The sequence below is a fragment of the Schistocerca gregaria genome, chromosome 2 (assembly GCF_023897955.1).
Source record: "Schistocerca gregaria isolate iqSchGreg1 chromosome 2, iqSchGreg1.2, whole genome shotgun sequence".
In the NCBI taxonomy this organism is placed as follows: domain Eukaryota; kingdom Metazoa; phylum Arthropoda; class Insecta; order Orthoptera; family Acrididae; genus Schistocerca; species Schistocerca gregaria.
Genome location: NC_064921.1, coordinates 275888364 through 275914149, shown reverse-complemented (window position 1 = coordinate 275914149; position 25786 = coordinate 275888364). Strand labels below are relative to the sequence as shown.

Below are 25786 nucleotides of genomic sequence, written 5' to 3'. Positions count from 1 at the left end.
CCGACTCTTAAGTCAGGGTGGAATAGACATTAATAAGACATTGCAGTGGATAACATCTGTCAACAGTATTAAAGCAGTGCAGTAGCAGAGAGCAATTGCCAAAAGGAAAAATACTTGGGTTTAAAAATGTAAACAAAGATGGCTGAAAGGATCGTAACACTTCTAGCCAAAATGAATTTTGATAGATGATCTGGCAGTTTTTTAAATTATTATTATTATTATTTCTGTCATGTCAACCATCATTGCTTCAGCAGGGTTTGATTAATATTTCTGGTGTTGAGATTTGGTTTCTTACATTTCTTGAGTTAGTGCCTGTCAAGAAAATTTTTATGTCAGCTTTCAGATCCAAGTAACATATAATTTCTGTTGTAAATTTTGACAATTCTCATTGCCATTACCATTTCTTTCCCTTAAGTGCAGGTTGAGAATCCCATGTTTGAAGTGGTATAAATTTCTAAAGATTTGTCACTACCTGCAATTCTTTCATGTCTTTCTGTTAAGTATTCTTTACCTCCTCCTTACTGTGTTCTCCAGTTTTGTATTTATTTTTTAAATAATTTAGGAGTAAAGGTAATAACTCACTGAATAGTAGAGGAATTGAACCATTGACAGGCACATAAACAAGACAGGAAACTTCGCAGCACACACACCTATTCCTGTGTTGCTATATGAAGCAAGCTGAATATACAGTGCTGGAACAGCAGCTCTGCAGCTTTATTGCAAGAAAGAAGGGTTGTGTCAGGTGGGGTTGGAAAGGGAACAGAGGAGATGAGGAGCAGAAGGGAACCAGCAGATGTATGGGATATGAATGTGTGAGAGAGAAGCAGCAGGTGCATGGGATAGAAAAGTGACACATGGGGACCAGTGCTGACGAGTTTGTGCAGCACGTGATGACAGTGGTGCAGAGTAGGAGTTACAGGATTAGTAAAGTTCCAGTCCTGAGACAGGAGACTAGCAAAGCTTGAGGCCAGGGAGACTACAGGAATAAAGGATGTGTACAAGGACGACTTCCATCTATGTAGTTCACAAAAGCTGGTGTTTGAAAGAGAGAAAAACCATCGGCATTGGTTGTGAAATGGAGCCTGTGAAATGGAGCATGTTGCACTAGCCGTGTGTCGTCATGTAAGTGCTTGACCAGAGTTGCATAGTGACCATTCATTCAAGTAGACAGCTAGTTGTTGATCATGCCCAAATACAATGTTGCACAGAAATTGTAGCAGAGCTGGTGTGTAACGTAGCTGTTTTCACAGATGGCCCAGCCTCATAGGGTAGAATAAGGCTGTGATTGGATGTGAGTAGGACATGCTCGGTGGGTGAGTTGTACAGGTCTTGCAACTGGGCCTTCCAAAGAGATACGAGCATATGACAAATGGTTGGGAGTGGGTGTGGCATAGAGATGGACCATGCTAATTACCAACAGTGGCCAAAAGCATAGTTGATCATCCAGTGGTGAACATGCTGCTAAGCACAATGTGCTCGATTTCATTGGCTGCTTCACAACCTCTTGTCATTTGGGTCCTGTGTCCCAACTCACTGTATTTTGTCTATGACATTGACAATCAGATGTACTACGTTAACCTTGTGGTGCACTGTGAAGAATAACGGAAAAGCCTGTTGAAAAGCTAGAAAATTTTCATGTGTTTTCATGTGCCTGTTGGCAACTCAACATCTTTGCTATCCAGTGAGTTGTTGCCTTTGCTCGTAAATTATTTATAAAGAATGAAAAAAATGTAAGCAAGATGCATAAATGCAGTAACAGAAATTCCTGTTCAGAAGTGGAGTAGGAGGAATGGAACTGGATACAGCAACAAATGCATCAGAGTAATTTTAGCAGGAAACATATACAAAACTCTGGTTGATTTTCAGACATATCATTTGTATGTTGCAGGTACAGCATCAGTATACCCAGAGCCAGAGGACAAGCGAGCAGTAGTTTTGTCTGCTATGTATAATCATAATTACGAAGATGCACTACCTGATGTATATCCATGGCCTGAACTTCCTGCATCCAAGAGTGTTACTATAGATAAGCCTACAAAAGCAAGGAGCATAGAGTTGTAGGCCTAAGTAACAGAAAACCCACCAGCAAAGGTAGAAATTCCTTTGTTTTGTGCACCACACATTACTGTCTGTAGAAAGACGCAAAACCCCTACCCTCTTCCAATTAACATTCTTCATCAGTAATGTCACCATTAGTGAGCACTCACCATTCTTGTATGTAAATTTTAATGGGAGACTGGATATTAATTTATTTTTATAATTTTTTATATTTTCTCATGTTTGTTAAGTAGAAACCATTTTATTTTTAACAAATTTTATCCGTAATGATCTTAATCTTACTAGTTATTTACAGTGACTAATATTTCTGCCTAAGTACAAAACATTATTGTCGTTAAATACTTACAAAAGTAGGTAGCCCATTTATGAACATATGCAGAGGATTGTCATTACAATTTAACTAACTGAAACATAAGTACAGTGTGTACCAGAACTGTACTCAAAGGCCACAAAGATTTCCATTGATGTCAGTAACACATTATGTGTGTACAAGTGTGGCTCCTACCCCAGTAAGATCTGCAGAAACCTCTTAAGATACTTTGATTTCTTTAAATAATTTATTAGTTTCACTTTTGTTCCATTGACTAAAGGTAGAAACTGAGTGTACGTTGATCAACAAAGTATATGGACTTTTTTGTTACGTATATTGATTTGTGATATTGTAAAATTTTACCAGTCATACCAGTTTTCTCATTGTTCTTTCTTCTGTCTCTTAATTGTGTGGTATTGTCCTTAGTTATCCAGTAAAAATCAAGTGCTCTAATTAAAGTAAAGATTAAAAATGGTGTATAAGATACATGTTTCATAAATTTAGAAACTATTGCAGTCTTAATAACAGTGTTTATGATTCTGGTTTTTATTCAAAGTTCCTATAGAAACTTGTCAGATTTGTGTGTTATTTGCTGGAAAAACCAAACTTATTGTGATAGAACGGATCTTTTTAAGCCGTACCATTTTAGTCAGTTCTTGCTTTAGACATATTAACACTTAGTGTGTGTTATGGATTATTGTAGCAACAGTATTAAGAGCATTGTTCATTTTAGTCATATTTTTCTTCTTCTTCATTGCTATCATCATCATTATTTGCAGGTACATCCAGCATTATAAAAATAGATAAAACATGTCTGAATTGACTGGATAAAAAAGCCACAACCTGGCCAACAGCAATATGGAAAAACTTGTAATGAATGTTAAAGATTCTGAGGCTTATTAAGAATGAAAAATGTAAAAGTGAGAAAAATAAGAAACAGTAGCAAGGGAAATAAGACATTCTTTTGAAACACACTGATATTTTCTCGTGTTGCTTTTGGTCCAGTTGCAGTCCATACTTTGTTAGAAGTTTTTTAGCCATCTTCCCTTTTCGGTAGCCTTGCACAGTTTATAGCTTTCATAGTTATTTTCATCTGTGATTATTTATTTATTTATGTATTTATGAGTATTATTGATTTTTATACCATTGTGACAGTACTTCTTACAATCTTGTTTGTTTGTACCGTCAAAGTCTGTTGCGTGTTTTTTTCAGTGAATATTGTGTAACTTTAAACCTTGCTATAATTTGTTAAGTGACAACTGAAATTTTCCTGCTTTTCTGGTGAAGTAATGAAAGATTGGTCTTCTGTAACTGTGTGTGTTATTGGGGCTATTTTGATATTAGTACATTTTTTGCTCAGAATTTCATTAATCTTAGTTGTTCATCAACAGTGAATTGTGCTATTTACTATCTGTCCCATTGCGGTAATATTTCATTGAACTGATGTTTAATAAAAAAAATACTACCCTTAAATATTTCCACTAACAAGTATCCCGTCCGTTTATCACTTTGTTTATGGAGTTGTGTGTTTGTGCAGGTATATACTTGCATTTTGGATTGAAGAAGAGAATTCGATGAAAGACACACACTTAGTGCCTTTAGTCCTTTTTCTGGGTGTTTTTTCACAATTTGTCTATATTGTCCACTTTAAATTTTGTTTAAAATTGACCCTCTGAATGTTTTAATTTAAATTGTGCTTTAATAATATTTTTTAATAAAAATGTAAACCAATTATATCACCTAATTTATGGTAATTGGCACACCAGTGGTAAAAATTTCTGGCATGCTTTGTTTTCTCTTCTTACTGAAGTTAAGAGTTATGAAGACATTGGCTTGGCAGAGGAAAATATTTCACCACTTTGCAATGTTCCACCAAAATTTGGACATTTTATATAAAAAACCTTTTTCTGTTTAAATGAAACATCCATATTATATCACTCTATTTCATGAAATGTTATAACCAAGATTGGGTAGTTACATGAAACCATCTCCGAAATAGTGTGTTATTGTGTAGTAGTGTTCTGGCTACAAAACTTTATGAAAACCAAACAGTTACCTCATGTAATCTGCTACAGGTGATTACATTTTACACATCAATTTTATTTCTGCAGTTACCTGTACTGCCTAATGAAGACACTATTTCCAGGATATCTGCAAATGAATATTTTGTTATCCCCAATAGACATACTGTTCCACCTATTTCTTTAAATGTTGTCTTTCAGTTTGGTAATACATTCTTCCAGTGTGTTTCAGTGTTACACACCCCTGAAGCACTGTATTGATTCAGTGACTGTTAGTCTTCCATTTCACGTCAGCCATCTTCATTCTTTAATAATCTTCAAGCACCCATGCAGTTACCATTTCCCAACTCTGATTCCCAGGCAAGCATGCATTTTATTATCTTATTTCCTGATTTTGTTGTTACTGAATATTAATGTTTCTATGTCTAGAAGGGTACATGTGTCCATTGAGTAGTGGAGAAAACACAAGATGTGTGTTCGACATTATTAATATATCTGCTCTCTGGTCATTCTGTCTCAGTTGCCTGAATTTTGATCTTTTGAAGTTCCATTGTGTATGCTTTGTTTTGCAGTTTTACTATTTTGTATCGTACATATTTCTAGCTCTTGTTCATCCCAGAAACATACTTGAATCTGTTAGTTTTTGATACCCGTTTGTAGTTTTGGAGTTGGAATTTTTATGTCAAAATGTGTTAATACTCAGTGCATTCAACTGTAGTGCACTACTTTTGCACCCTCATTACTTCTTATGAAAATAAAGATTTGGTGGCAGATCCTGTTTTAGACCTTTTTAATGGTAGAACCTCTTTCTTTGTGAGACAATTCTCACAGTTTTATATCATTGGAATCTGCCTTTTTTTTTTTCATTACTTCCAAGACTTTTCTATGCATAAAATGTCTATCGTGAGGTTCCCATTTTCCCAGTCCTTCTCAGTTCTCTGTGTTACAGAAAAAAGATTTCTGCAGCACTTGCATATTTCTTATTACCATGTATACTTCCTGTAGATGGTACTCATTAACCTTATTGCTCTAGTGTTTCTGCTCTCAAGGCATGTGATTTTTACCCCAGCTGTTAATCCCTCATTTTTATATTAGACATTACACCCCAGTTGTTTTTGTTAGAACTCTTCTAAGTTCATCACATCATTGCAATATTACCCTTACTATTATGCCAGAGTAATTAATGTTTATACTTTCAGTTCCCTTTCCTCAGAAATGACCAGACATTTTGTCAAAGTAAGTGTGCTTATTCCTCCTTTTTCCCAAGTAAATGTAGCACTTGGCTTCCTGGGGTGCAGTACTACTGTAGCTCATTCATAGTTTACTGAAACAGAAATTTTTTGTCTTTTTTCTTTTTATTATTTTTTTACTGTTTAGACAAATAAAATTAAAAAAGATTGTTATTGAACTTAGTACAGCACAGTGAAATGTATTCTGATGAATATGTTTAAGCATGTCTATGTGTTTGAGTGGATCTCAGATCTTGAGGGTTAAACATTCTTGTAGAACTTTAGTTTGTAACCAGTGTTCAGCTGTCACTTGCATGCCACCTTCCCTTCATTTTGTTTCTCTGGTCTTCCTCGTGAATGAGAGTATTTTTGAATAACTGTTGTAACTGAGTCATAAATTTACATCTATGTGAATGAAAAAGTGAAAATTATTTATTTTATGTGCTGAAAATTGTGTGTGTGTGAGTGTGTGTGTGTATGTGTGTGTGCGCGCGCACTGGTGCATGTCTGCATGAATCTAATCATCTCTTGATACCAAAACACAGTATCATGAATCTGACCTGTCTTAAAAATATTCTTTCCACATTTTCATGCAGCTTTCTGCAATTTTACTGACAAGAATATCAAAAAGGACTTTCCATGGTATGTTTGGAGGAATTTTGGAGGACATCAGATTTTCATACAATTTATTGTACATTAGTTGTCTGACATTGATAACCAGACTAAAAGTTAATCTCTGATCTATAATTTCAAAAAAATCAATTCCAAACCTGCCTTCAAATAAACAAAGCATTATCTTCATTTAATTTTCATCAGTTACTGAGTTTGACGTTCACATAGTGTTACCATTGCAGAATCTGAAACAAATTTGTGCATGGAGATGGTGGTCTTTATAAAATTGTGATTCATTTTTGTGATATCATCTCATTAATGTTAAGGACAGTGTTTAAAATATATTTTTATTGTCTTGCAACTATTTCTATTGTGATAGCAGTAAGTATTAGTAACTGTTGATAATTGTGATTAAATGTGTGTTTATAATAAATCCTTAAACAGAGATAATCTTCGGTGTTTTCTAATAGAAATTAAATGTATTAGACTTCTTGAAATGAACATCACTTTCTGTATTCATTGATTTGGTATGAACAAGAGTGTGAAGTACAAGATGGAAGACAGCAAAATTTTCATGACACTACAATCAACTTAAAGAATAAGAAACGAAAGTAATGAGTAATAAACTCGCATATAAATAGAGGTGATATTTGTTCAGATAAATTATTTTTTTCAGAGCAAGTGAAAAGTCCATTCATATTGTAACCATTTCATAAATAATGTAAGCTTTTCTGTTATAATTGTAAATTTATTTGATTCCTAGTTGAAAAACTCAGCATTGCCTAGGTATTTGTGTATTCCAACCTTCTATTGGCGTGTCTCTCCTTTCCTCCTGTCTCCGCCTATCTTTTACTCCCCCTGTCTCAGTTCATTCCCTTCTCCCTCCTCTCTCTGTCCACCTCCTCTGTGTACTTACTCACCCCTCACTTCTCTGTCCAATACTCCCACCCCCACCACAGTGGGAGGTTGGTGGTTTTTACCTCCTCAGTATTTCTTTTCAGTTAGTAAGTAATATGTGTACAAAGATTGGTTGAAATTGATCGATGGACTTAGGAGGAGATGTTGAACATAAGTGTATGTGATGCATATTGCACATACATATATCTTATTCTTCATACCATACAACTCCAGAGAGAAGGTTAAATTCATCTGTGGTATTCAGCTGTATGGCTTGATCTAATCTCCTGAAACACATTAACACAATAATTGTCTCACTGAGTGCTCATTCTCACAACCTGATTGACGCTGTGAACAGCAAAATAAGAGACAAATTACACTTCATACTTTTAAAGCGTTCCAAGTCAAGTAAATACAGGAAACCAATAGGACATTTTTGAAAATTTTTACTTCACCAGTTCTTACCCACACCCGTAACTCTAGTGCTACTGGACAATCTTACTCCCATAGTATATTTATACAAATAATATTGCGTATCTAACTAACAGGGTTGAAATTCCTCCATGTGTCCCTGAGTTATGCTTGCTTTTTCCAGACAGTAAGTAACAAGTAAACGTGCAGTTCCTTAAAGAATCTCACTCCCCTGTGTAAAACAGCTTCAAACATTGTTTGCTTTACAATGAGTTAATGTGTTGAATAATTTATGCTATGCATGTAAGTAAGGAAAGTTTAGAAAATATTTGAATTTAAGTTAAATGTGTGTTGAAATTCGCCAAGTGCTCTTATTTTAAATTTGTGCTCCATTTTAAGAATAACTATTTTATCATGCATCTCAGTGTTCATGATGTCTTATCTCCTTAACTATGTGTCATACAATGATAAAATTTTGCAGGTACCTTCAGTGGTATATCAGGGTTTATACGCCCCGTGACAACTAGGAAATCCAGAAAAAACATGAATTTTTTCACTTGGGAGAAATCTTGGAAAAACCTGGGAATATTTTAGACTTATGGGAATTTTTATTCTTGTAATTTTCAGTTAAATTTTTATAACTTTGACTGGTAAGAACTGATACTCTAACAAAGAATTTTACTTTAGTCCATTACTCCAGAATAATACTGCAGCAGGAAAATATAGACGAGAGAATAACACCAAAATAAAATTTCAGTTGCGAAGAAAATACGCCATTTCCAACAACGAAACACAGAGCACACACAAACATCTGCCGACTGCAAAATGTGTCAAAGGCTATGCAATACTTATCAACAGCAAACTGCTTTCCATGTGTCTTTCTTTTGTGCCTCGTTTTAATGAGCCTGATGTCACAAATGTTTACATTTCTAACAGGTAGTGGGAAAATTTTGCGAACGGTGGTTTGAGAAGCGTTACTTCCAAAGCAAATTTCCTTTTACTTGAGATGTTGTGTAAGAATGTGTGATGTGTTTCTTAAATCAAGGTGCATTAGAGTGTCCTTCAGTACTTAACGCTGATGACCAGCCACTCGGAAAAATCTCGAGTCCAGAAGACCAGCCATTTATGCTACTATTTAAAATTTTACTGGCACATTTGTGTTAGATGTGTCTTAAAAGGTAACACACACTAAAAAAGACCAAGTTTTTAGGCTAGTTTTTTTGTATTTTTTATTCTATTAATAGGTTACAAATTAATTAATAACAATGGCAAAATATATAATTATCTTTCCAAAAGTGTGAAGTGAGTTCTTGAGCAGTTTTATCTGTAACAGGAACTTCTGTGGGAAAGTCTATGTGCTTGACACAGGACATGTCTTCAGCCAGGTAATCCACAAAATGTTTGGTGCCTTGCAGTGAAAATTATAATCGCCTATCCAGAAATATTAAGCTGTGCTCTTAGGATCCTGCCTAAACACACACTTGGAAAAAAAGGCAAAAAATTTTTGAAATGAAATATGTGAAAGCTTAGCTTTTCTTGTAGCTGTACTGTTAACTTTTCCTATTTGTGTGTATGCACTATTTAACAGTGATGTAGCAACTGACTGACTACATCATTTGTCTGTGCTCTGAGTATCTGTTGTCATTGGCTGGTGAGATCACGTGACTTGAACTGTGATTGGGCTACAGAAATGCTTCGGAAGCTACTGTGCTGTATTCAATGCAGTTCATGTTTATACTTTTATAATAGCAAAATATGCTGTGTACATTTTTCTGCATGTTAAAGACCTTCCAAAACACATTGTTTTTTTCCCCCTGGGTTTCATTTCCTAAGTGCTCAGAAGTTCTGTGCTGATGTATAAAACCTTCACCATTCAAAAGCTTGATGAGTTTCACAGCTCCAAGAAAAACTATATTGTTATTTAACCTGGAAAAAAGTACTTTCTCCAGAGGTACAGTGTATTTTCACCTGAGAAAAAGTGCATTTTTAACTGGGAAATGTGGGAAAAACCTGGAATTTTTTTCCCTGTTCACGTACACCTGCTGCATATGTAGATACTGTCTGTGAAATGCTTACAAATGCAGTTAGTGGTAAGGAAGTAATAAATTAAGTACATCATGTGTGAAGTGGCAGCTTTACCGCATGAACAGCAAAATTGTCGTGAGTGAGAAGCTTGGTCCTCCTGTTACTTTGTGGGCCGGGGTATGTTGATGAGTAAAAGCTTCATAAAGGTTTGAATTTGAGCATAAACTGTGTTGGAATTCGCTAAGTGCTTCAATTTTCATATGCTGGATGCATAAAGTCTGAATATTTGTGCAAAGTACATTACGCTCCTTTCCAACCCGCCAGGTTTTTGAGAGGTATATGACTCTTGTCCCCACACTGTTTATTTCCAGATAGAAAGTGAAATGTGTACAAAGTTTGATTCAAATTGATCCTGTAATTTAGGAGCAGATTTTGAACATCATACATACAGTTTTTATAATCTGTAGAGATATGCTCCAAATTTCACACTCCTTGAGTATGTTACTTGATGCAAATGTAGCTGTAAAGTGAAGCAAAGAAGCATAAACACAGAAAATGATAAATGATTTGTGAACATCACTGACAAAATGCACAAATGAACTACTTTTAAACTTTGATAATACATAACTCATCTATTTTTGTACTGTCAAAAATATCCGACCTCCAATTAATCTAATGTACTAACAAGAAATAACAAACAGAATTGAAAGTTTTTAGTTCTTAGGTGTGCATATTGATGAAATATGAAACTGGAATAACCATACAATAGGCCTGCAAAACTTTAGGCTCAGTTATTTTTGCTACAAGAATAGTAAAGTCAGTAACTTAATATAGTTCGCACATTTTTCAGTCACTGATGACTTCAGATAATATTCTGGATAACTCTTCACTTAGGCAAGACTTCTTCATTTCATAAAAGAAAGTAATTAAAATTTATTGTGTGTGTGTGTGTGTGTGTGTGTGTGTGTGTGTGTCAGCTTTACCAGATGAACAGCGAAATTGTCGTGAGTGAGAAGCTTGGTCCTCCTGCTTGTGTGTGCGCGTGCACACACACACACACACACACACACACACACACACACACACACACACACACACCTTTCAGGTATAAGTATTAAATTTATTCACTTACAAAATCATTTATTCACTTAAAATACACACACCAGAGTTTGAAAGTAACAGAGCTATTCACAAGTACACTACTAGAAGGAAGAATAATCAGCGTTATCCTTTAATAAATATAACATAACACACACAGAGAGGAGAAATACACAGGTATGAAAATCTTTGAAAACCTACCCATGGAAATAAAATGTTTGACAGATAACAGAAGTGTTTTCAAAAGTAGACTGAATACATTTCCTCATAACAACTCCAACCTACCATACATGAAATCTTGAATAGAAATAATTAACCATTTAAATAGAAAAATCTCTGAATGGCCAGCACATACCCATATAAATAACTTAAGGGCCAAAGTAACTTTCGCATGGTATGTCACTGACTGCCAAGTAACATAACTTGATGAAACATGGACCACACATAGAAAGAACTGCTACAGCATAGTACAGAAGGTAACAGAAAGACAGACACAATGAGACAAACAGAAATGGCAATTCTATTCAGCAACAATAATTATGCTGAAGTCAGTGCAGTCCATGATGGTCCCCAGGACATTACGAACGTGGTTCTTAATGGGATGTTCTTTGGTCATCAAGGACAGCAATGCATGCTCTTCAACCGGTACAGTTGACAACTACTGGATGGCTGCTGGTGCATGTGACACGCTGCATTAAGTCTCGCCAATGCAACCCACATGTGCTAGATGGGATTTAAGTTGTGCAAATGGGCGGGACAGGCCAGGCCATTTGCCAAATATCCTGTCATTCCGAGACCTTTGTCACCTGTTCTGTTAGATATGGTCACAAATTTTTGTTCATTTGCCATATGATATGTTGTTTGAAGAGCTCTGCGAACTGTGCAGTTCAGTATGGTTGCACATCTTCACCCATAAAATTAGTCTGGGTGGAATGCCCCCCCCCCCCCCCCCACCCCTCGAAGAGATGTAAAAGGGGAAGTTATTGTGTCACGATAACAGTGACCAATGGGTGGACCTTGTTCAAAGATTTGGAGCTCAGTACCAAAACAATTACGTTCAACTATGTTGGACATACCCTCATCTGGGGGGGAAATGGGAACTTGTAGTACACCCAGGAACATATGGAAGAACTCTCCATTAAAACAGTGTCTTAAGTCACCATGGAATATTTAAAATATGTCATAAAAGCTAGGCAAAAGAATAAAATGAAAACAGAAAAGGGGCAAAAGCAAAAAATCCACCATTACTACTTCAGAGATTGCAGAAAAATAGTTGAGTGTTCATGTTAACAGACAACACCGTTGCCCCCAACATCAATATCAAAACTTTCTTCCTGATAAGCCTTGACTTTGAAATTCTGTCCTGTCCCATCTTGTTGCATGTTGTTCACAGCATGCGTGAACACCATCATTTGAAATACATTGTGGGATGTTTCGACAAATTTTTCAGCTTCATCAACCATGAATAGACCTTAAGACTGTAGTTGTATAATACGTGTGATGTACCACATTCTGAGGTAAATATCACTACTCTGTTATCATCTTTGCATATACGTAATTTAGAAGCAGGAAAATAGATGCAAAAAAATATATCATCATCACTGTCAACCATTTGACATCCAAACTCTATAAAGGATTCTTCTAGACTTTTCTACTTTTTCAGCTATTTGTATCTGTCTTTTTCTGCTAGTTTCATAGTACCATCTTCCATCAGGTCATATTCTCTGTCTTATCTCCCTGAAAGCAAAAAAGTACTTCCTTGAAATAATTTGGGTGACATAAAGCAGCAAAAACTGCAGAGGAAAACAGATTGGAATACACTCAATAAATGATGGAGGACGTACGTTGCAAGTGCTGTTCTGAGATGAAGAGGTTGCCATAGGAGAGGATTTCATGATGGGCCGCATCAAACTAGTCAGAAGACTGATGACTTAAAAAGAAAGAAGGAAAAAACAGTAAAGATAGTTCAAACGGGCCTTCACTGCTTTTTTAGAGTACCTGCACCAGGAGCTGTGGTGGCAGAGCACTTCAGAGAGAACTTTCAGAATATCATAAGTTTCCTGGTTATGTTGTAATATAGAGAGTTTTCAGCTTGCCAGTTATAGAATGGAAGAGACTGCAATTAAAACGGATGCCATACATAGGGATTCATGTGAAACTGTTCTGAAAGTCTTCTCTGAAAATTGTCAAGGAGATAGAGAAAACCACCTAGCAACAGGCAGACCCAAACTTTTCAGATTAGTTAATATAAAGGAGAGCTAAGTGATCATAAGCCGGAGGTAGCATCAATGACCACACGCTACAAAGTGTGTTAAGAAAGTAAGGAAAACATAACTGCATAGCAAGAGTGACATAATATCAATAACAGAGTATCTGTGGAGTCGAAATTAGCTCTGAGGATAAAGACGTGGAGCACAAATGGATAAAATTCAAAAGTATTATACAAAAATCTGAAATTAGTGTATGTTGAACAAAGTTTTAAGGGATGAAAAAGACCAACTGTGGTTCAGTTGTTGTGTTGGCTACAGTGCTCTGGATCCTAAGAGCGAACAGAGCCAGCCGAGTTTCACAGGATCTCTGTTTGCAGAATCCATGTTGATATTTTTAGAGGACATTTCCATTCTCAAAAATTGTTAATGGGTTTTTGCGCAAACATATTCCATAATTATACAACAGATTGACATCAGTGAAACAGGCGTATTATTATATGCTTCTTGAAAATGGGATTTCCCACACTTTTTGCAATCATTAGGAACCCTTTGTTGTTCCTGCAACTTATGATCAACCACTGTTACAAGGGGAGCAAGTTCTTTTGCATATTCTGTGTAAAATTTAATGGGTATCTTATTTGATCAAGATGCCTTTTCCCTGTTGAACAGTTTCAGTTGGTTTTGTTTTTCCATGTTCACATACCTCAAATCTCCTATTTCAGTGTTCATTTGGTGATTAAAAGGAGAAACTACATTACGATCTTCTGTGATTACACTATTTTGATTGGTTTTAACACAACTGAACTGTTAAAACCAACTGAACTGGTTTTAACACAACAACTGAACTGTTAAAACCAACTGAACTGTTAAAACCAACTGAACTGTTAAAACCAACTGAACTGTTAAAACCAACTGAACTGTTAAAACCAACTGAACTGTTAAAACCAACTGAACTGTTAAAACCAACTGAACTGTTAAAACCAACTGAACTGTTAAAACCAACTGAACTGGTTTTAACACAACAACTGAACTGTTAAAACCAATCAGTTGTTGTGTTAAAACCAATCTGAGTAATCTTAAGACTTTTTTGCTTTGTGTTAGCAGTAACCCGGATGAAATCATCTGTTCAGTCATTCAGTGTCCAAACTGGTACCAAAATGTAAATGACAGACCAAAGGTCAAAAAACTGAATTGATTCTTCAAAATAGTGTAATCACAGAAGATCGTAATGTAGTTTCTCCTTTTAATCACCAAATGAACACTGAAATGGGAGATTTGAGGTATGTGAACATGGAAAAACAAAACCAACTGAAACTGTTCAACAGGGAAAAGGCATCTTGATCAAATAAGATACCCATTAAATTTTACACAGAATATGCAAAAGAACTTGCTCCCCTTGTAACAGTGGTTGATCATAAGTTGCAGGAACAACAAAGGGTTCCTAATGATTGCAAAAAGTGTGGGAAATCCCATTTTCAAGAAGCATATAATAATACGCCTGTTTCACTGATGTCAATCTGTTGTATAATTATGGAATATGTTTGCGCAAAAACCCATTAACACTTTTTGGAGAATGGAAATGTCCTCTAAAAATATCAACATGGATTCTGCAAACAGAGATCCTGTGAAACTCGGCTGGCTCTGTTCGCTCTTAGGATCCAGAGCACTGTAGCCAACGGCACTCAGTTTGTTGCTCTGTTCCTCGAATCCCAGAAGGCCTTTGGTACAGTTCTGCACTGTCATACAGTGAACAAAATAAGATTTTACTGAGTATTAAACCAGATTCCTCATTAGAGTCAATACTTCCTCCAAGTCTAGTAAAATGCAGGAATACTTGCAGAAAGTAACAAATTGCTCACAGATAGATGGAGACATACTTTCAGTTACACTGTTGGTGACAAATCATTGGAAATATTAACTGTTGCAAAATTCTTAGGCTTAACCACATGGTATGACCTAAAGTAAAATGACCGCATAAAACTAATTTTAGGAAAATTAGATCCCAAGGTGAAATTCAGAGAGAGAACTTAAGGAAAAATAATTCACCCCAAATTTAGTGGCATATATCACTTGTTCAACCAATTGTTGAGTGTTGCTCAGCCATCAGGAACTCTCATAAGGATAGATTAATGAAAGATAGAATATTTAACGAAGAAAGAACGTTTCATCATGGGATTGTTGTTCGACGTGCGTGTGTTATAGAGATGATCAACACACTCCAAAGGCAGATGCTACAAGTTGAAATTCAGAGAGCATATGTTCCAGTCAAACATGTCATTACCTTCAACATGCATCTCACAAAATGATGATGACAAGAAAATCAAAGAAATTGGAGACCATATGGAAGTTCACTGATATTCATCTTCCCACACATCATTTGCAAATGGAACAGGGAGGGAGAAATATTAATAGTACCAGAAGTACCCTCTGCTGTACATCTACCACACATTTACTGGGCTACACGTCCCAATTACCTCCACTGCACTGCATTCCATTTTATCTTCTAATGTTGCTGGTTTCCTGCCCAGTTTGTAAGTTCTCCGTGTTATTCTTGATGTGCCTCTCTTGATTAATGTCGACCAAATTTATTTATTTATTTATTTATTTATTTGTTTTTCCCTGAAACACTGTGGACCACTACCGTGAGTCAAAACTGGTGATACACACATATTTTATACTTTTTCAGACCCATCAGAAGCTTAGTTTTGAAAACTATGTCTAGTTCGCCAGAGCATTCCAGGTAATTTTTACGTCTCTGTTTATTTCCTTTGCTGTCCATCCAGTTTCTTGTATTCAGCTGCCCTACGTATAAAAACTGTTGAAGTGGTTCTATATCTTCATAATTAAAAGCCTTTACTGTATGTTTTAGTCAATACTCACAAGTACCTGCTTTGTGCTAAAAATTTAAATAGGTAATTCATGCTGTAAGTAAATGCATACATTCCTCATTAGACAAACAGCCTTTAAATTGCAAAGAAATATATTTTTAAAATTCAATACACAATTAATATGCATAAAAGAAAATGGTTCTGATTTATTTATTCCTGTAATTACATTGTGCTGTAAGTCATGCATAAGAAGTAGGCCTACGAGTATATGGAACTATTCAGTGAGTGAACAAAGGAAAGGTGCCTGGAGACAATCAAGTTTCAATGCAAATTATTGAATCTAGAGGGAAAATAATACGAAAGTAATGTGCAAAATTATACACAGGATGTTTTTGAAATGGAGCTATTCCCAAAAACTGAAACTACATAATAATTTCTCTACTTTTTCAAGAAAGGGGACAGATGGTGAAAGAACTATATAGGCTTATAATCATCTACTCCATAAAGAACAAGATATTCATTAAAAGTATCAGCATCCACATAAAAATACATTAAGTTGGAAGAAAGCAGAGGAACAAGGTGGCTTTAGAAGTGGTTACAGCCCGACAGATGACTTGCAAGTTATGAACCAAATTACAGAAATATGAAATGAGTACAGATTACCACTTACAATGTAACTTGTATATTCTGAGAATGCATGTGATGGCATTTCAGCCACTCCTGAAGTAACAGACCTAGTCATAAAGAAGGAATACATGTTAATGGAACATATGTGAACCACCTTCATTCTGCTGATGACATTGTTCTGTTCGAGTGTAGTGTAGACAAATGTCAGCAACAAATGTGTGATATTAATAGAACAAGTTTGAAAGTAGAACAGATAATTAACATTAAGATCAAAGTAAAGTGAGGTCATAGAACCAACTGACTAATTTGTGTGTTGTAGACAGTGTCAGAACAGACAGTAAAAGGATTAAACAGAAGAATAATAGTAGTCTGAATTGCCACTTAATCTGTTTAAAAAGAGCAAGATGATGCATTGTGCTGAGCTCCCATTCAAGAGGAATGAGCTTCAAATGCTCACCCACCTATCAAGATTTAGCTTTTCTTTAAGCAGATGTGACAAATCTGGGATGATTTTGCTGAAAAAGCCACTGCCAGCTGCTTCCTGCATCCTTATTTAATTGTTCTAATGACCTCACTGTTGACGGTATATAGAAGCTCTATACTGACTTAGTTCCTCCACGTAACTGCACGTAAGTGAAATTGCTATAACAGTTAAATTTCGTTGTTGGAATTTTGTGTTGTGGCTTTTTCTTGCAGTTTTAAACAGATGATAGGTAAATGTGTTAATGGGGCCTAATGAAGACAATTCTTTCATGCACGATGAGAATATCTCTGCTACCTGTCATTCAAAGTGTTTTCTTTCACTGGACTACACAGCAGAAAGTATCATTCACAGGGAACATTGGAATTTAAACAATAATAAATTGTGCAATTTTCTTAAAGTGTTATGAAAGATATGTGTACATACTTCCTATGAAATTTTTTGGTTAATGACAATTGTACAACAATTTGGAGTTTTATCACGATTTATAAAAAGCAAACACTTTCAGTGTTATAACATGATGGATGAAACCAGCTAACACTATTTATTTAACTCTCTTTAAATTATTGTGTTACAAAAAATCTGTGCCTTAATAAAAATCCACTGAGTACCCTGCTCTGTGTGGCAACTTGTTGTGACAGCAACACACTGATACAACATGCTAAAGAGCATAAAAACATCATATCTGTTATTGTTGATTGTTCAGGCATTATTCTGATTATTTTGTATGAGGAGCATTTGATCTGGGACAATTGTTAGGGTAGTGAGACAGAAACCTTGAACATCACTGACATGATTTGCAATTAATAGTCATCAGATGTATAGCATTTAATGTAAAAATACATGGGAGCAACTAGAAAGCATTAACATGCTATCTGTAACAGCAAGAATGTCAAGGACATATAAGAAACAGCTGAAAATTTTTGATATGTTTATTTTGTTATAGCAATTAGCATTTAGTAAGTACTGCTTCTGGTGACCCTCATTTACTTGTGTAACAGTTTGTTATGTACTTGCGTGTTAGAAGTTATGCCACCTTTCACTGCAGTTGTAGTGAGTAGGGCAGGTTGGCTGCTGTGCCAGTGAGAGAAAAGGTGTTGCGCAACAGGGCTCTGTGGGCCTTGCAGTCTTGCTCTGCTTGCTGCAGTGTCCAGTAACTTGTCAGCTGGAGTGCTATGACTGGTCATGGGCAACTCTGTAGCAGTGTGTCTTGACAAAGCTCGTGGCAGAAACAAGGCAGAGATAACTACAGTCAGTGCAAACCATTGGAAGCCGAGGTCAGTTACCAATGTGTGCCATAATATCAATGAAATTTTCAATCACTTGTCATCCATAATTGGTTAGCAGAAATAAACAAACAGCAAATTTTGCTTGCTTTATCCAGATATTTTATGACAGTTTAGTAGGTTTGTTCAGCTGTAGACCCAATATCTCTAAATAGACAGACAATAAATGAGTACATATTTTTTTAATGAAGTGTTCAATCCATTTTGTTTATTTTGTCATTGTACAAAACAGTGCAGTACCAGTTTTGTGTAGCCATCAAATGATCGATTTACTTTTTCATGAACATGTTTTACTTTCCTTGTTCACTTTCACTTAGGCATTATAGTTTTTCCTCACAGTTGCTCCAACATGAGAACTGTATCAGATTTATTGTAAAATCATAACACCAGAAAAGTATTCAATTTTCATATAATTGTTCACTAATTTTATTTTGATCTTTGTGGAATGTGTCCTTACATTTAAAAGTACACCATGAAGTGTACAAAAAACCATCCCCCATTAATAATATTACATTGATGGTGCTAACTGGTAGCTTTTTCATGCAAAAATAAAATTTTAAAAAATCACACTGATTCACAGAATTAATTAATTTTGTTGGTAGTAACATTGTCTTTAGTTTAATAGGAAAACATGAATAATGAAAAACAACACAGTGTGGTGTTTGAAACAAGACTGTATTCTGATTTTCTTTAAATATTTAGTTCAAACACAAGACCAAATGTTAGGTGTTACAATCATTTCAGAACAACTTGAAAACTGTAGCAAAGACTTCAGCAATCCCGGTTTCTCTATTACCAAGTTCCAAGTAAATGTGTTACATTCATATTTAAATCTTGAAAAGAAATAAACATAGTTTTTTTCATGAAGATGGAGAGTGACAGGATGAGGTAAGGGTGGGAGGGAGGGAGGTGAGGTCTATTTTCTTTTTCTTTTTTACTACATGATTATTAATTGTGGTTACCTATTATTTAGTTACTTCAATTGACATGAAGATCTCATGCCTAGTGGTGTTTAGTAACTTCCTTGCATTAGTACTTCATAAAAAATATGTTTATAGAAAAATTATTTTGTGTTGCAAATATTTGACCACAATTAGCACAAAAAATATATTTTTAATTGAATTAAACAGAGAAATAGTTGTTAGTCCATCTGAATGAAAAAAATTGTTAATTCCAGATTTTTGATAAGCTAGATTCAGTCCCTTGCTCAGTTAATTTGCTGAAAGGTTTGTTATAATTTCTCTTAATGGCTTCAGATGAAAGCAGGGTTGATCCTTTCAACAAGTATAATTGATTAGTTCTCTTATTTTAAGCCATCTAATGTACTGTCCAGCTGTAATGCCATTTTAAATTCATTATAACACCTATAAGGGCCTATAAGGTTATTAATGGATTTCATTACATTTTATAGGTGGAGTGCACTGTTATGTGACATAATAATTCATGACCACTGATATTTTAACTGAAAGTATTTGGCTGTCGAACATCCACAAAATATACTATTCAGTGATCTATTAGATCTTTTATTGAGACAAGACCTGCCATATGAGAGTGGTATTCCTATGCTACTTTGCTTATTTTGAAAATGATACAAGTCTCTAGACTTTGGTTTCTGATAGGTCAGTAGTTGAATTGTATGAAGTGTTTTTGAAATGGTATTTTGGCATTTATGTTGAATGAAGCCAGTTGTGAGAGATCTGTATGCCATCTCCTTTGAGGCAGCCTCTCCAAAGTGTATTATATTTCTGTTTATGTTTTATTGAACTTCACTGTCAGCTACTAACACATTCCTACTGCTAGTCAATAAAAAGAAAGATTTCAAGTCAGTTAATGTCTTAATAAATATTTATTATGCACAGGAAGGGGGGGGGGGGGGGAGGGGGCTAACCAGCAAAGTAGGCAGTGTGTGTGTGTGTGTGTGTGTGTGTGTGTGTGTGACACTTCAGAACTGGTAGTCAAGTTAAAGTGTACATTACGTGACAAAAAACTGAAGCAACCAGGAGACAGCGTTGGGTGTCAATGCAGCGCCATACACATATACACCATCAGCACTTACATAATTGATTAGAGTTGCAGTTCTCTGTGACAAAGTGGCCACCAGAGGGTGTTAGTGGTGCTCACATGGAAGGACATAGTAGGCATGAACAGCATCTGATGTTGAGTGATTAGTGTGAAGGACATGAAGAAGCTGCATACTCAAGTGAGATAGAGTTATTAGCACCTGACAGGGTTTGAAAAGGGGATCCTTGAGGTTCTCCGTTTGCCCAGCTGACTGAATTGTGCACTATCTGGAATTGTGGGACATTGGGATGTGACACTGGCCTGATGTTGAACTGCATGGGTATGTGAGGACAGTCAACAATGTCACATCACTGCAAGGGGTGATTATTGTATTGTGCACTAAGGATTTCATAATCCCTTCATATTTGTGCCTGTCATGCAAGAAAGAAAAATGGACACTCAGCCATTTTTGTCATCCCCCACTGTAGGTCAGAGGCTAACGACAGTCAGATTATGGAATTGCCACCTCATGCTTAGGCTGCTGTTAACAGCGTAACACAGGTGGCTGCATTTGGAATGGTACTGTGACAGGAAAGCATGAACTGCTGATGAATGGTGTAGCATTGTGTTTGACGATGAATTTTGATTCTACAGTACCCCAAATGTCCATTGTCAACAAGTATGTTGGCAACCAGAGGAGAGCATATATGTTGTTGTACACTTGTTAAGTGTAACAATTCTGATTCTGATGGCCACGATAGAGTATGCTTGGTCCTTTAGTTGTTATCACTCATTCTGACCTGCATTTGACTTTGGTCATTGTTGTCTATTTGTATGGATATTTCTGTTTGCTAACATTGGTAGCAAGAGGATGGCATATTCTTATACAATCGGTGTGTGTAGTTTCTCTAGCAAGGAAGGGTTGAGTGCAAGACAGCTTCTCGGTGTCTACAAGACGATGATTGATGTTAAGTTCCCATTTCTTCATACCTGAGTGGCTTGTTGTCACACATAGAACATGATATACACATGTTGCACCTCAAAGTTCGAAGACACTGTTTAAAGTTTAGAAGATCCAATATGCTCATATGAATAAATTTAAATTTAATTCAAATATTCAACATGGTCACTTTGCTAATTGATAGAATTTGCGTGAACCAGATGGTTGACAACATGCAATGTCATATTAAAACTTTGTGAATGGTGGTCAATTATGATGAAAGAGGAACCTTTTGTGCTGATACCTGGGGTGCAATGCCATTTTGTAATGGGACACTTGTACTGCAAAAATAGCTGCCATTGCTGTTTGGCTATTTGTTGAAACTGGGAATCTAACCTGTGACATGAAGTCAGAAGATATTTACACAGTATCAGAATAGCAAAAGTTCCCTAAAAATGAGAAAGCTGTGAAAACTGAAAAATATTATTGCCTGGACTCGAAACAAAGACGTCGTGAGCGGGAATTTCAATCGATAGAAGATATGGGAACTCGTTCTTTATATCTCGTCACATAAAATAATTGCTATTTCACTAAAACTTTTACTGCAAATTAAAACAAAAAAGAAGAGTAAACAACTGTCACTATGCCAACTGTGGCAAAGATTCATTTTATAGTCAGTGGTGGATTTGCTCACTTTATTGCGGCGATGTGAATTAACGATTCACTTCATCAGTAGCCCCCTCCATTTTTTTGAAACCAGAAACTCCCGGTATGTGGGTGAAGTTGCACTTGGTCTGCCTGTCGGTTCTTGTGAAAACGGCTGGTGCAGCAAATGTTGCTCCTGTTACATGGTTGTCACTTTGCTGTCTTCTTTTGTGGGCAACGGTTCAGCGAAAGTATCTGCAGAAATGCTGGCCTCTACGTTGGAGTGCAATGATGTGGGAGGAGAAAGCAGTGCACCCTCGACGATGTACGCGGGTTTGAGCCACTCTGTTGAGACTTGTCTCCTGGTTGCTGTCTTTTTCAATCTTGAAATTGTTGACTCCCTTGTGCAATTACTCTGTAGGGTCCAGGACTGTTAGACTGAGTGTCCATCATTCTGATGCTGCGTTGTTGTATAGTATTCATGCATATTCTGGAGTCATTGACTTCACCTTCCACAGCTGTGCACATTCCACAGTCTCTGTGTTGTTGATTCTAGTACACGCAGAAGCCTTACATAAGCTGTTTACAATGGTGTCTTCTTTCCTTGCTAAGATTTGCAATGACAAGTCTATTTGTGCTGCAATGACGGTGCGAATGGTGGTCTGGAAGTTTACGTAGCAATAATACACGTAAAATATTGTTTAGGCAGAAGTCTGCTGGTGTCTGTAGAGTTTCGAGCAGTTGTGACGGAGTCTTGTCAACAATATTTGTGCGAATTTTTTTGTAATTGCCGTTCGGTAACGTAGTGTACCAACGTATGAGAGTAACGTTACGCATTTTAACTTTACAAGGTTTCTGCTATTTCCTTTATCTCGTCCAAATCCAGAAGTGAAACAACAGTATTGAGTCTATCAGCATTACTGGATACCCGATGCCGGTGAAAATATGCTTTCAGTTTGCGTGAACCAGATTTGTGGTCATGTCTGCCAAAATGTGAGATGCTTATCATTTCCATGTGTTTCCATCCATCATTCCATTTTGCAGCGAATTAATAGTTGTGGTTGTGATCCTAGATCGAGTGATAAGTGTTCTTTCGTCCCAACTGGTGCTTGCGTCAACGAATCCGTTATCCCGACGTTACATTCACACTGTTATCACTTGCTTTCCTTTCTCGGGGTCACCACTGTGGGAACTCGTTTTTCATATCTCGCCATACAAAATAATTTCTCAGTTATTTCACTAATAACTTCTGGGGTACTTGATTAGAATAAAACAGAAAAAGAGAGTATACAACTATCAACAACTGCCACTATGCCGATTGCGGAAAAGATATTTTTTATAGTCAGCGATGGGTACCCTCACTTAGCGCGACGATGTGGATTATTGATGTCGCCACAAAGCAATGAGATGCCTTGGAATACAGGTACTAGTGAAGTGCCTATGCAGCAGAAAGCATCAAAATTTCGAAAAAAATTCTCTCAACTGCTTTTGAACCTGAGTTGGGTTGTTTGGGCGAAGAGACCAAACAGCGAGGTCATCGGTCTCATCGCATTAAGGAAAGGCGGGGAAGGAAGTGAGCTGTGCTCTTTCAAAGGAACCATCCCGGCATTTGCCTGGAGCGATTTAGGGATATCACGGAAAACCTAAATCAGGGTGGGATTGAACCGTCGTCCTCCCGAATGCGACTTCAGTGTGCTAACCATTGTACCACCTAGCTCGGTTTGAACCTATGGCTATGAGCCATAAATACCCGTTGAATCATGTGTTCGCTGTTTTAATATAATAAATTGGGGTTAGTTATTTACAATGTAAAAGACTGTGAAAGTTAAAAAAAAAGAAAAAAACCAGTGTTAGGTCTTGAATTCAGAACACTCGAATCATAGATTTCTATGGGAGTGAGGAGGACGATGTTCGGACGATTGGGTAATTTTGTTTTATCCCTTTTTGTGCAGTTTTCAAAATACTAAAAATTATCAAAAAATCCCAATTTCACAAAAACTGGAAAATCTAAAAATGTTTGAATTCGAAAGAGGACCTCCCACATCCAGAGGGTATCTGCTTGCCATTTTACTTGAAGATAGTTGAAGTAGCCTCAGCTAACCTGGGGGAAAGAGGTAACAGATAATGTAGACCAGGGGAGTCCAACCCACAGACTGCCTGCAGCCCAAAGCTAGTATCAATGCTGCCCATGAACTGAGCATCTATCACACGATCAGTTAAACAAAAACCCATAAAATTCCGTGCGTGCAAAGTCATGATAAACTGAATATTTTCAGTTTGAAACTCCAGGCACATGATGCTATTCTCTCATTGGTTCATTCCTTTTCTTTCTTTTTCTTTCTTTCGTTTCTAAAATTAGTATTAACTATATTATGTTATAATATAGTAAATAATATGCAGTAAATGAAGCAGGCAAAAAGGAATACAAACGTCTCAAAAATGAAATCATCAGGAAGTGCAAAATGGCTAAGCAGGCATGGCTAGAGGACAAATGTAAGGATGTAGAGGCTTATCTCACTAGGGGTAAGACAGATACAGCTTACAGGAAAATCAAAGAGACCTTTGGAGAAAAGAGAGCCACTTGTATGAATATCAAGAGCTCAGATGGAAACCCAGTTCTAAGCAAAGAGGGGAAAGCAGAAAGGTGGAAGGAGTATATAGAGGGTCTATACAAGGGCGATGTACTTGAGGACAATATTATGGATATGGAATAGGATGTAGATGAAGATGAAATGGGAGGTACGATACTGCGTGAAGAGTTTGATAGAGCACTGAAAGACCTGAGTCGAAACAAGGCTCCTGGAGTAGACAACATTCCATTAGAACTACTGACGGCCTTGGGAGAGCCAGTCTTGACAAAACTCTACCATCTGGTGAGCAAGATGTACGAGACAGGCGAAATACCCTCAGACTTAAAGAAGAATATAATAATTCCAATCCCAAAGAAAGCAGGTGTTAACAGATGTGAAAATTACCAAACTATCACTTTAATAAGTCACAGCTGCAAAATACTAATCCAAATTATTTACAGACGTATGGAAAAACTGGTAGAAGCCGACCTCGGGGAAGATCAGTTTGCATTCCGTAGAAATGTTGGAACACGTGAGGCCATACTGACCTTGCGACTTACCTTAGAAGTAAGATTACGGAAAGGCAAACCTACGTTTCTAGCATTTGTAGACTTAGAGAAAGCTTTTGACAATGTTGACTGGAATACTCTCTTTCAAATTCTAAAGGTTGCAGGGACCGAAAGGCTATTTACAATTTGTACAGAAACCAGATGACAGTAATAAGAGTTGAGGGGCATGAAAGGGAAGCAGTGGTTGGGAAGGGAGTGAGACAGGGTTGTAGCCTCTCCCCGATGTTATTCAATCTGTATATTGAGCAAGCAGTAGAGGAAACAAAAGAAAAAATTGGAGTAGGTATTAAAATCCAGGGAGAAGAAATAAAAACTTTGAGGTTCGCCGATGACATTGTAATTCTGTCAGAGACGGCAAAGGACTTGGAAGAGCAGTTGAACGGAATGGACAGTGCGGTGAAAGGAGGGTATAAGATGAACATCAACAAAAGCAAAACGAGGATAATGGAATGTAGTCGAATTATGTCGGGTGATGCTGAGGGAATCAGATTAAGAAATGAGACACTTAAAGTAGTAAAGGAGTTTTGCTATTTGGGGAGCAAAATAACTGATGATGGTCGAAGTAGAGATGATATAAAATGTAGACTGGCAATGGCAAGGAAAGCTTTTCTGAAGAAGAGAAATTTGTTGACATAGAGTATAGATTTAAATGTCAGGAAGCCGTTCCTGAAAGTATTTGTATTGAGTGTAGCTATGTGTGGAAGTGAAACATGGACAATAAATAGTTTGGACAAGAAGAGAATAGAAGCTTTTAGTTTGGACAAGAAGAGAATAGAAGCTTTCGAAATGTGGTGCTACAGAAGAATGCTGAAGATTAGATGGGTAGATCACGTAACTAATGAGGAGGTATTGAATAGGATTGGGGAGAAGAGAAGTTTGTGGCACAACTTGACTAGAAGAAGGGATCGGTTGGTAGGACATGTCTTGAGGCATCGAGGGATCACAAATTTAGCATTGTAGGGCAGCGA

General features: G+C 36.6%; 2 protein-coding genes across 5 annotated transcripts in view; both read left to right on the top strand.

The window, feature by feature from the left end:
* LOC126336867 (NADP-dependent malic enzyme) overlaps positions 1–9853 on the top strand; it is a 62719-nt gene extending 52866 nt beyond the window's left edge. Inside the window, exons 11-12 of one of the 4 annotated variants that reach the window (XM_050000969.1) lie at positions 1889–2091; positions 8020–9853. In XM_050000969.1, the coding sequence (XP_049856926.1) occupies positions 1889–2061 (173 nt within the window). In that variant the 3' untranslated portion in view covers positions 2062–2091; positions 8020–9853. Of the gene's footprint in view, positions 1–1888; positions 6681–8019 lie in introns of those variants that run through there. The other 3 variants (XM_050000971.1, XM_050000972.1, XM_050000970.1) reach the window with 3 other exon arrangements.
* An 8106-nt stretch (positions 9854–17959) lies between these two features.
* LOC126336866 (NADP-dependent malic enzyme-like) overlaps positions 17960–25786 on the top strand; it is a 401213-nt gene continuing 393386 nt past the window's right edge. The window contains exon 1 of the mRNA XM_050000965.1: positions 17960–18084. Coding sequence (XP_049856922.1) covers positions 17993–18084 — 92 coding nt within the window. The 5' untranslated portion in view covers positions 17960–17992. The remainder of the gene's footprint in view (positions 18085–25786) is intronic.